Below are 13,369 nucleotides of genomic sequence, written 5' to 3'. Positions count from 1 at the left end.
AAGAAATGGTGAAATTTATGGGTCGATTCAACAATTTGCATGGTCTCTATACTTCTCATATTTGATTTCATGTTATTAGATGAGTGGAAGAAATGTGCTTGATTGATGGTGAAACTCGTATATCCATACTACTAGCAGTTTGTTGATTGCAGACTTGCCTTGCGTAGTCAACTGGAATCATTCAGCTTAAGCTTAACTTCAATTGTCGCTTCTTCATTGATATGCATCAACCTGATGGTGTCTATGCCTGCAGTGATGATTTGAACATCATAAAGCTTTCCTTCGAAGATCGCACTAGCCTTGTGGAGATGGTCCTGCGATGTCAAAACAAGACTTAGTTAGAATTTCATCAAAGATCAATCATTGCTCCTACATTCTTAGTGTTAGGATTAGATCCTTTCCTCGCCCTCATCTTTTTTCCTTTTTTCAAGTCAAAGCTAGTGAAGATCCTGTGTTCCAGCAATATTCACAGCAAATCAGAAGTTCAGGCATCAAATGTAAGTCCCCTTGTGATTCCAGCAAATCACATCATACCACAGAGAGCTTATCCACACGTAGAGACCCTACATATAAGAACCTTGGAGTCATCCTGATTGATCCTTTTTCACGATATCTTCAGCAATCAAAGGCTTTATTCAAGAGAGGATAAGGTACCTTTAGGTATTTTATTCTGTGTTTGATAGTGTACAAAATACACGTCAACACCACGTCAACAGTAACAAACCCTAATTAGGGTTTTATTTTGTAATCTCGACTATTGATTCAAAATCAATCTTGGCCATTGAATTGTAACTGAAGAGCCTATAAATTGAGCTCGCACATCATTTGTAAAACATGGGAGCATGTTGCAAAACATGTTAAGATAAGCAAATTGTTATTTATGACTGCCAAAGTAATAACTGATGCATTGTTCAAATTGATGGTGATTACTTCTATTATTTTGGAGTTTACATGGTTCTTATCCCTCATCATAGTTTAGATTTTATTTCATGTATGTTAGACGAATGCAAGATCTGATAAGTATTGATTTATGGTGAATCTGCCGCTCATACTTTTGATGAACAGATGATTTTTGTTCATTGTGTAAAGTTAGTCTGAGCTTACATTGTGGATGCTTAGCTTCTGTCTGGATGAATATTGTTCGATTTGATGGTAGTGACGTGAAAATCATAAGCACATCTCTTGAAGATTGCACCCACTTTGTGTAGTTGTCCTAGCGTGGCGAAGCAAAGAGTTGTTATTGGTTTCACCGAGTCAATACCGTCTCTTGAATTCTTACGAATAGATTAGAACTTCTAAACCCTTATCTCCTTTTCAATTTTCTTGAAGTCCATGATCCAAGACCCAAACGATAGAGCTTCATTGTCTAGATCTTCATTGTGAATTGAACGAGCCAAGCGTAAGTCCCCCATGTATTTCAGCATACATAACTAAGGTAGCTATCCAACACAAAGTCGTATGTTCGCACATATACACCTTGGAGTCGCCATGTGGTCTTTCTCGCAATCTTGGCACATGTAGTGATTTTGTTCAAGAGAGGGTAGAGTATCCTTGGATATTTTATTCTAATGTTCAATGAATGATACAACGTGAACCAACACCAACCATGCAACAAATCTGAAAAACTAGAACAGCAGATTACAACAATTTTTCAAAACTCGCCATTATGTTGTTATGTTGTCACTTTGCTGATGTTTTTTTACTAACGACGTTGTTGGGCACCGCTGACCCCATTTACGCATTTAAGACCGCCTCCTAATTCACAACCTAGTGTGCAGGGTAGATGCCTCCCAAGCGTCTAACTCCTCTAAGGCACCTAAAGCACCAGGAACATCTCAAACGTCTAGGATTGAGAACACCCGCAAGTTAGAAAAAATGAAATATGAATACCAGGGAGTACTGCGAGACTCCAAAGTTCAGAGTAGTTGGGATAATATGGAGGATACGAACTTCGAGCATATTGATATTCAGCAGTTCAGAGATAGTGTATGCCACGAACACCCACTAGAGAGCAAAGAAAATGGTGGAAGGGGGGATAGCTCACGCTATCGAATTCCCGCTGGCCATCCAGAATTATGAGCTTATTGCGGAAAGTTCCAGACACTAAAATCTAGATGACAGAGTGGTGTTGTAACGACACAGTGATGGCAGATTTCACTCCTGAGGCCATTGCAGAGGCTTTTGACATCCCTATTCATGAGGAGGCAATTGTGGTACCGATGGAGGAAGCGCGAGCCATATATGATCAAAATCTCACCAAATGTAAAGGCAAAATAAACGACAACTGGTTTAAGGACAAAAGGCCCCACAACTCCAGGATCCTCAAGAAGGTATACAGGAGTGAGTTCAATGAAGAATACAAGGATATGGTCACCCTTCTCAGCCGTGTCATGGGGCTACCCCACTCCAATCTGTTTGAGTGGATGTTTTATTACGCAGAAGAGGTATTCGTGAGAAAAACCAAGTTTGATTGGGCTTCACTTTTACAATATAAGCCAGAGGGAGAAGAACAATATAGCATACGCAGTAGGTCAGTATGAGCGCGTGAATGATGCCTTCACCATGCGCATGGTTAGAACTATGCAAGAGGGATTGCAGCAAAGGTTGTCCAAACAAGAAATCATAATGGAAGGTCCCAAGAGACATACTGATGCCTAGATACATCAGCATATCAAGAACTGGCCCATGATGGGGTACAGTTTACCTATAACCTGATGGGAGACCTCGAGTCTCACTCATCAGAAGAGGACGAGGCATCAAGTGTTGTGAATGAGAGGGAAGGCGAAAAGAAACCTGAGAAGAAAAGAAAGAAGGCAAAGGCCAGCAAAGGGTCAAGGGCATAAAAGAGGTCCGGGAAGAATAAAAGCCAATCACCCGAAGCTCACACTCAAAAGAAATTAACAATAAGGAGACCATCTGCTGCCACCTCGCCAAAAGATCTCACCACAGCAAAAGATGCAACCGCTGTAGGGCAGCAATCTACCCCTCCTATGCAACAAATGGAATCATCTATCATTGAAATAGCAGACCAGGAAGAGCCTAATGTATAAGAGCCAAAAGTACAGATCATTGATCTAAAGGGCCTTGAAAATCAAATTGAAGGAGAAATCCAACCCAATAAAGAGGACAACAGGGAGAAAGCCGAAGAGGAAGAAAAGGAATGTAATAACCAAGGTGATGAAGAAGCTGAAAAGTATGAGGGCGAAAATAAAAGCAAGGAGGATGACAAGGATGAAGATCTCCCTAGGAATGAAGGACAGCAAGAGGTTGAGATCCTAGCAGTTGTTGAGTGAGGTCGGACAAAACTCGATCGTAGAAAAAGAACAAGATGCAGAGAGGAGCCAACTTTTGTCCCTAATTGATCATCCTAAGCCAAAAACTGAATCACCTGCAGCATCAAGAGAGAAGGGCAAGGAGGTGGTTGTCACTTCGGGACAATCTGTCCCTCCCACATGGTTGCAGGCTCGAGCTAAGAAGAAAGCGGCAGTAAGACCACCTATAAGCCTCGAAGACTTATTCTCCTGAATAGGACAGTCTCGAGTTAAAGAGAAGAAGAAACCGAGGACCTATTCCAAGATGACCAAAGATGCTCAAAGGAACCAGACAATACACATTGTTGCCCCACCTGAAGGCAAGTTAGCCGCTGAAGTCACATTGGCCAATTATAATGTTGTGTCAATCTCGGTGGGAAAGGCAACTAAAAGGCAAGAGGTGGAAGAATTCAAAGTCTGTGGATATAATGTTGAGCCAGTTGGAGAAAATGACTGCAAAAAGGGAGATGTATAAGGTTCGAGCAGAGCAAGCTGAAAATTATATAGACCATTTGCTAAAGCCGCTACAACATGCAAATGAGGCCTATGTCCCTCCTGTAGCATTACCACAGAAAACAATTGCAAAATTTGAGAGTGTTCGTGACACAGCCAAGGCAACTAGAGAGTGGATAAAGGATGTAACAAAGATGGGGAACCAGATATTGGAGGATGTGGTATACTGCGAGCGATATGCGAAGCAGAATGACCCCACCTTAGGATGATTAGGAAGCACCCCTTCCTTTTTCTACCACTATTTATGTACATCCCCATTTAATGCCCCCTATTCTGCTTTTCACTTAGCAGCGCCATATTTGTCGCTTGGAACCAACCAGGCAGTTCCAGCCGAATGCCTTTCGGATGCTTTCGAAGAGAAGTCGACTGGCTCTTCCAATAGCTATATCCAAACCTAAGGGCCTTTCATTGACACGAAGTAGTAACCCAAGAGTACTGAAATGAGGTTATATCAGCCCCTGCTATTGGCTGACTGTATGAATAATGTTTGGACATGAAACAGAACAAGATGGTCAAGCATGATGTCGGCTCTCCCTAACAGTCAAGCATTTCATCTCTTCCTACCATGTACACCAACCAACTTGCCCAAGCAAACATACCAAAGGGTCAAAGCCCTCAAGAACGAAATTGAGGAGATGCAAAAATCAGTTGATGCGCCACTCCCAATCATGAAGATGCTATTTTGGACCCATTCCATGATCCCTACAACACAGCAGATCTTTGAACCTCATGATTTCAACCAAAGAAACGAAACTCGGACTCGGCTCGGACTCGGCAAGGCCAAATCGGACTCGGACTCGGGACTCGGCGTCAGACTCGGCTTCAGACTCGGCTAGACTCGGGAAAGTGAAAAACTCAAAAAATTTAGAGATTTTTTAAGATTTAAAACTTGTTTCATGCACCCTTTATTGAATACACCTTAAAGACACAATAACATCATCAAACTCGGCTCATTTGATTACATACACAAGTATACATCAATCACATAAGCATAAACGCAAATTGTAGCTGAAGAAAATAACAAACATAGATATATAAATATTGTCAAATGTATACAATATTACAAAACTCATGGAATAAAAAATCCATGTCATCATATGATCATCATCAAATGTTTCATACAAATACCAAAGGTAAATACAACTACAAGTCTATGGCTCAGAGGAGCCTGCACCATCCGGCCCCAGCCCCCTGCGAAGGCATCTAAGGTAGTTCCTGGATGATTCGACTGCCATAGCCACTCCCCGTGACACCATGCCATGCTCACCAACATTAGGAACATCCGTGTCACTATCTGCCTCTGAATCTCCTGTCTGTGCTCGTGCTCTCCGCTCCTCCTCTGCCATGGCTACAGTCTCAACCTCTATATCTACCTGGTCGATCCAATCAATGTCAGACTCGGAGGTTAAATTTTCTCTACTTCTATCGACACAGTTTCCCCCATATTTTTCGACGGGGGTTTGGGGGCAGCACCCCCAAGGTGGGGTCAAGGGGCAGCGCCCCTTGCGCGCTTCCTGTCGCGATACAGGGCGAGGTCGAGGGGCAGCGCCCCGCGAGGCCAAAAAAACTTATTACAAGTCTGAATTAGGGTTTCTTTGAGAGTCTTCCTTAGGGCCTGGTTTTGCACTTGTTGCTAATTGGGTCTTGCTTGGTGAGTATCATTCTTGAAGGTCCAAGCTAGGTCAAGTTGGTGAGTGATAAAGTCTGGAATGTCATCCTGATCTTCAAATGCCCTGAAATTTGGCTAAGTCTGGAATGTCCTGATCCTGAAATTTGACTAAGTCTGGAAAACTGAAGAATCCTCCAAAAACTAGATTTTGCAATATAACTCCTGGAGGCCCGAAACCACTCTCAAACATCCTGACAGTATATATGGAATATAACTTAAAGTATAAGAAAGAAGAAAGATATAAGGAAATGTCACTTATACTTAACTTATTACTTTTTAAAAAAACTTTTTAAAATGTTTTTTTTTTGTCATTTTATTAACCCAGCCAGTAGCCGAGTCTGGGGCTCAGGACTCGGCGAGTCTGGCGATTTTGAGCCAAAATCGCCAACTCGGCGAGTCTGGCGAGTTTACTCTCCAGACTCGGCCGAGTCCGAGTCTGAGCCCCTGGGACTCGTTTGGCCTGACTCGAACTCGGACTCGCCGAGTTTGGGCGATTTCGGGCGATTTTCGTTTCTCTGATTTCAACACTTTTGAAAGTTGGTACCGAATGTTGGGATTAAAGAATGACGTTTTGGACCTCCTCAGTGATGGATGGGAGGAATGCGAAAAGGTCATGCTCAATGTTGGAACTAATTGCACAGATTTCTGGAGAAATTGGTGGGTGAATGGAGGCCAAATATGGAATGTGATGACATAAAAATGCGCTGGAAAAGCCCAATGAAAAATGATGGAGCCCCATATACTAAAGATGATATAAAGTGCGCCAGCAAGTTCCATGCAGCTATGCGGGACTATCAGACCAACAAAATTGCTTGGTTTCAGCAAGTAAGAGAGGTAGATGATCGCCGTGTGGACACTAGTTTCCGAATGAATAGCCCTATCTTGCCCCCTCTTTTGCAGTTAAGGGTTGTCTACATAAAGTTTCAAGAATATGTTCGGATAGAGCGAGCTATAGGCCGAGATATCAAGAAAAGGTACTTGGATGGTGAAAATGAGTTTTTATTGTAAAAGGGAAAATATCTACTTTGGGATGACAAAAAGTGCAGTCCCCAGAGTTAGTTATTCCTCTCAACTACCAAAGTACATTTTCAGTTTTTGAGCTCCGTGTTGTGTACCGTTTTGCGATAGCTTTATGGCTGGTGGTTGTTAAGTTAGATGGGAGGGTAAGCTCCATATTTACTAGGCATGGGTGCACATGTTGTATGGAAGAATTTGAGCCACTTGTTTAGTTGAATCTTGGCCATTCATCCAAATTTTGAAAGTCTATATAAAGGGATCTAGTTCTCTCCTATTTTTGGTAAGAAGTAAAAGAATTGTTATTGAAACTCTGCCAAAATTTATACAAATTTGATGGAAAGCAAATCTGTGTCTATTTTCTTGTGAGTGCATGGTTCCCCTTCCAAAATTTAATCTGTTATGCATTTCATTTACAAATAATTTAGTTGGGTTGATATTTGATGGGAATTTTCTATTCATACCATTAAGGATTAGCTAATTGTTCATCCCCTTGTATGGTTAGTCTAAACATTTTAATGAGCTTAGTTCGACTACGTAATGCTTAGTTGGATGAATGTTTTGAATTCAGCATATGTATGTAGTAGTTTGAAAATCAAGTTATCCCTTGAAGATTGCACCGGTTTGTCTAGTTATGTTTAACTGCATGGTAATTTGAAATTTCTGTCTATTTGCCCAAAGATGTTTTAGTTAAAAGTAGCTTAGTTTCCTTCCCACACTCTTTTTCTATTTATAATCTGAAGTTGACATCCTAAAATAGCATCATGTCTAATGTAAATTTGATGAATAGAATGCTTGTTAAGTCTTAAGAAAGACCTGTAGAACCCTTGAAGCCAATCCTTGTCACAAGCATAAGTCCCCTTAGTGTTACCAGCAAACACATTACCATTGAGTTATCCCACAGTCAAGACCTGACAATTTAAACCTTGAGGTTTTCTTCTTGTGATCGTCTTTAGTAGCACTAGAAACCTCCTTATGCAAGAGAGAATGGGATTATCTCAATATTCTATTATGTGTTCATCGAAAGAGTAGCAGTACAATTTCACGCATCAACTAGTCCATGGAAAATAACATTTGGTGGCAAATACTAAGAAATAATTAGATTATCCTAATGTCTCTATTGAAAATGACAACTATAGTCAATTGTTACAAAATCTTGCACCTGTAATAGAAACAAAATATACTTCTAGTGGATTTAATTCAATTTCTTATTTAGAAAGTCACTTTTGTCTGATGATGAATTTAACATGAAAGAAGCCTGAACAAATCTAGAGGTATTTTTTGCAAATAAGGTGGAGATGGTGTTCACTACTATTTCTAGTAGCACTCAAAAGTTTGCAATACTAACTACTTGATTCTTCAAATCAATTATATGTTTCCAACCCTTGTTCTTAATCGAGATTGTTTTCTTTTTCCAATTGTGATCAACTTTGGCTACCACTAACCAACCTCGACCTAACAATGCATCATACACTTTTTTCCTTAATAAAATGACCACAAAGTTCAACAAAAATGGTTGGGTTCCAATAATTAGTTTTTGTCCCATTATAACTCCAAGTACCTTAATACCATCTTGATCTCTAGGTATGGCAACGGCCAACTCAACAATCCTCCATTCGCCTTAAATTTGTCCTATACTACATGCCTAGCAATGTTTATTTGAACACCAACAAAGTCTAATACTCACACCCACCATAATTAAATATTGTACCCAGCATTTGGTGGTTCCTACACCTGACAAGGTCAATAATAGCGACACCCATAAAGAGAAGATAAACGCCCAACAAATTAAAATATTACCTTCAATGAATTCCTTCTATGTGGCATCCCTTTCTAAGATTTTAATTTTTCCTTATTGATAAACTCCTAATATTCTTCCCTTCAAGTGTAGAAATCAGAGAAACAATAATCTTTAGAAAATGGTGTCCCACTATATTTCCTATAAATCTCATAAATTTGTATTTGTATACAAATCCCACAAATTTATCAATGAAACTTTCCCTATAGAACAAGTTCCCAAAACCTTTGAAGATGATATATCATTAGCACAACCAAAACTTCAAAGTCCAATCTAATAGATGCACCTGTAAATCCTAAGCAAACTCACCAAGGGTTGCCTGAAATGGATTTTCGTCCAATCAACCAAGAAAGAACCCAAGGTTTTTCATCCTAGGGTATGCTAAATTGAAAGCGGAAGCTCTCAAATCTCTCCACGAAAAAAACAAGTAAAGAATGAATTTCTTTTTGGCTCTCAACCCCTTTTATATCCCATCTTTGAGAGAATTAGCTTATTTTATTTTCTTTTATTTCATTTTGCCACTCATAGAATGACCCACTTTATAATTTTCCACTAACATAAAAGAAAGTCACTTTATTAAACTGACCAAGGTTCAACTTTTAACTAAATATAAATAATCCCGAAAAACTTAGGACTATTTAAAATTTAATTATTTAATTATTCCCTACCAATATCCGACTTAGCCTACAAGAATAAATAGACTAAAGATCTCTGATAAATGACTCATTCGGAAAACAGGAACATTACATGATGAGGTACAACTGAATGGTTTTACTTGAGCAACCAATTGTTTTTGAGTGCAGCAGCACTATTTGTTAGAATTACTATTGGAGATGGACATGCTAAACCATTTGTCAATCTTGGATTGTTGGGCACTATATTCATCATCTATGTTTGATGTGTTGATCTTTCCTCGATCGTTATAGCTTTTATTCATTTCAAAATTCAACATCTTGTTTCAAGTAATATCTAAAATTTTGTCAAATGACTTGGAACCTAAGTCACCAAGTTCGAATTCGAGTTTGAGTTTGGCGACTATGAAATTCGGATAAAGTTCAGCAAGGGCAAAAAATTCGACATTAAACTCGCCTTATATAAATTAATTTTTTAAAATATAAATAATATATTCAATAAATTATCAAAATAGTTTAAAATTACAAAATAGATTTGAAATTATTATAAAAATGTCACAATTATAAAACATTAATAAAAAATAGTATAAATAGAAATTATAAAATAATAATAAATTTACCAACGGAAAAATATAATACCTAACAAAAAAAAGTCATTCTTCAAAATTAAAAATCATTCGAGCAAAATAAAAAACCTAAAAACTAAAACGAGCGGCCTACCTAAGACTCCAACGTAGAGTTCCAGTCTTCAACAGAGAACTCCATAGTGGCACTCCAGTTTTCAACAATTTACTCCACAGCAACACTCCAATCTTCAACAAAGTCTTCAACAGATCCTTCAACACTAAGCAGTGAGTAGAAGTGTCGTGAAAACAACGAGCAGCAAATTCGCAAGGCTTGAAAAAACGCTTTCTTAAAAATATTTTATGACTTTCCCTTTCTCGCCATATGAACATGAAGCGAATTTTAACGAATATTTTTTTTATATTTAATAGTTTGCTGAATTCTGAATTTGAAGCCGTAAATTCAGCGAATGAAGTGACTTAACTTGGAACGATCACTATTAACTTATTAAGACTACTCTTAAATTTTACTTCATGTTTAAAGGTATACATGCAAGCATCTTCTAATTGACTGATTTAATGAAAACCCATCTCAATTTTATAGGGTCTCAAGTATGACTTGTACTTCAAGATTTGGGTTTTCTTGGAATATTGAAAATATTGGTATAATGTTGGACAGATTGATCCTGATTGTGAAACTTGTCACAAATTGATGAGTCTCTCCTCATAGTTTCCAAGATGGTAATGTAAGCTTTCAAGGCATCAACAAAACTATACAAAGTTTCTAAAGGAATTTCACTGTGCTAAAAACACATTGAAATAGCTTTCCTGCCAATTTTTCACAAGCGTGTAGAACTTTCACAACAAAAAAAGTAATATTTCTAGAATCAAAGGAAACATCTGGGAGTCTCATAATTTACTTTGTTAATCCAGCTATCCTCTTATATTAACTTGGGATTTGCAGAAAATGCAAGATTTACTTGTACGTTATACAGTGCTTGACCTCCAAACAATCTTTTGAATGATGAAGGCAATTGCTCGTGTAGTACAAACTACACTCATTTTGAGAGTCATGCAAAGATATCAATCATTTCAGTCCTTTACTGTTTGAGGCATTCTATTTCATTACTCCTTTTTGTTAGATAATTGTCGTTGATGTCAAAGCTTGATGCATAAATCAGTTTTTACAGCTGCCAAGAAAGGAAAGGAAATCAAAAAGCTGGCAGCCACTTTTAGAAGGAAACAAGAAAAGAATGTTCAAGGATATGAGCTGCCAAGAAAGGAAAGCAAATCACATAAAGATGGCCGCCATTTTTAGAAGGAAACAAGAAAAGAATGCTTGAGGATATGATAGATTAAAACCGATTCTTTTATTTGTCATAAAAAGAATGATTTAATGTGACATGAAAAGAAAGCTTTAAAATTCTGATTTATGTCATAAAAAGAAATATTTAATGTGACGTAAAAAGAAAGTTTTAAAATTCTGATTTATGTCATAAAAAGAAATATTTAATGTGACATAAAAAGAAAGATTTAATGTGCCATAAAAAGAAAGATTTAATGCAGATTTAAAAGCAGATTTGATAAGGTTTCATAATCAGATTTGGGCGCCCAAAATATTATAGATATATTCCATTTTTGAGAATCCAAACAACGGTGCCATTTTTAGTAGGTTTTATTCTTGAAGAATTTTAAGGATATGAATGAAAAACAAGGAAAGCTTTTTGTGAGATTATTAAAAAAGGAAAATGCAATTTCCAGGTGTGAATGTTGTTTTTGTGATTGAAATCAGAGATAGTGTGTGATGAGCAGAGCAGGAAGGACAGATTTATGAAGATTGAGCTAAGTACAGAGATGATTTTCGAGCAAAGTTTATTGGAGTTTGGTGCCTCATACTGAGTCAGTGCTCAAAGGGAGTTGTTGCTTCTAGTGAGTTGGAGCTCAAGTTTGTAAGATCGGTGTCTTAAGCGGGTTGTTGCCTACAGTTTGTAAGAAGTTAATAAGAACAATATTTTGTCATGGTTTTTTTGTTGATTGTAATTAGGGAATGGCGGATTCCAATTGCCTTGGGCAACATTGGAATCCGCCCAAAGGGGCCACCAAAGGGCTGGCCCCTTTCTTCAACGTGTAGGGCTGGGCCCTAAACCTCGCGGCACTACTTAAATTGCTCATGCCACACTCAACGTGTTCCCCCAAAATAGGGCCAACCCTATTCCATCAAGGCATTTCGCTAAAAAGAAAAGCAATAAAATTATAAAGCAAGCCGACCTAACTAAAGACCTTGCTCCACATATAAATAAATGACAACTTCTCATTATCAAACACACTCAATATCCTTCTATGTGAAATATATGTCTGCCTAAATGCAAAGTTGAAGAAGCAATATTAGCGAAATATATCTGTCATTAAAGGTGCGAATTTCAAGTGCAAATACCATCATAAGGAGAGCGAACTGATCTAGGTCTAAGGTGCTAAGGTTGCAGTCCAGCAAAGGTGCAGACTTCAAATGCAAATAATGCAGACCTAGGGTTTGGACCAGATTGCTGTTTGAGGTGTTAAAGGGGGCAGACTTGAAGACTTGATGCTTATGAAAGTGCAGTCTTGTGGAAGACCTTATCAGCCCTAAGTGCAAACATCTTCAAGTGTTTGAGATAAGTGTTGTAATCATTATATGACTATAATCCATAATCAGATCTGAGGATCTTTTTTGGCTGGGTTTTTCCTCCTAGGAGGTTTTCCCAGGGTAACCGTGTCTTGTTCTTATTTCTTTGTTCATTTCTATGTTATGCCTAAATCTAGAAATCTCTAAATCTTTCAGCTAATCAATCTAGTTAGAAACTAAATTCTGATTTCTGAGTTTATATTAATCTGAAAGTATTAAAATCAACATTTTTCCCTTAGGGGTTTTCAACGTAATTTCTATGTTCTTGCATGTGTTGTTTGCTTGATGGTTTTGAAGTTATATTTGCAGATTTGAAACAAGTGTTAAAATTTGTCCTAGTACTGATTCACCCCACCTCCCCCTCTCAATAGCATGTGCTCTTCACATTGTTGCAAAGCACCCTTTATATACTGGTACCATAACAGGTAAAGAATCTCTAGTGTCAATTTGTCTTCCATCAGTAATAACTGTAGAAAATGTCAAGAAGGATTGAGAAAGGGGACATGAGTTTCAAGACCAAGAACCAAACCTCATTTGGTGAGACCACGGGCTGGCGCACCACAATCAGACTCCTAAATCCTCCTAGATCACTTCATCAACTATGACATTATATTAATCACTATTACAATATGTTTCTTGACTTTTACAAGACAACCACATTGAGCTAATGACAAGAAAACAGGCATAAAGCCTTCCAGAACTATGCCCCCAATTCATTTTTTCTAAAAGTTCACTTCGACCTGAAATTGATACTATCTATATTATTTTCATGCATTTCATTGATGCAATCAAATCCCTTCTTTTTTCCTAATCCATCAGCATAAGGTAAAAAATGAAGATAAAATATGTCACAGACCTCTGATGGTGCCACAAAAATGAAGAAGCCGATGACAGGTGAAGACTCATTACCATACCTGTCACAAAATCAAGAATTATACAAGAACTAAAAAGCATATGATACATTTATTTCATTATTGGAAAGAAAATCTTTTTATGTTGAAAAATTAAACATCAACAGAAACATCTATCATACGAAAGATTCAAATTCTAAATGGAAAACACAATCTCATATATCTTTTATACTATTTTAACATAGAATAAAGGAGATACACCAAAGTATGGCAAAAATAAATTGTTCCTCTACTACTCTTTAAAAATTTAAAAGCAGAGCACACAATGAAGACCATAATAGCAACAAGTAACAATC

At 37.8% G+C, this 13,369-nt stretch overlaps 1 protein-coding gene across 4 annotated transcripts in view; it reads right to left on the bottom strand.

Annotated features, from left to right (window-relative positions):
- LOC131078866 (uncharacterized) overlaps positions 1-13,369 on the bottom strand; it is a 226,354-nt gene that overhangs the window by 190,240 nt on the left and 22,745 nt on the right. For all 4 annotated transcript variants that reach the window (XM_058016693.2, XM_058016694.2, XM_058016695.2 and 1 more), the window contains one exon: positions 13,019-13,076. In XM_058016693.2, coding sequence (XP_057872676.2) covers positions 13,019-13,076 — 58 coding nt within the window. The remainder of the gene's footprint in view (positions 1-13,018; positions 13,077-13,369) is intronic.

The sequence above is a fragment of the Cryptomeria japonica genome, chromosome 2 (genome assembly GCF_030272615.1).
Source record: "Cryptomeria japonica chromosome 2, Sugi_1.0, whole genome shotgun sequence".
NCBI classification, from domain to species: Eukaryota; Viridiplantae; Streptophyta; class Pinopsida; order Cupressales; family Cupressaceae; genus Cryptomeria; species Cryptomeria japonica.
Note: the sequence above shows the minus strand (reverse complement) of the source record. Positions and strands in the feature narration are given on the sequence as shown.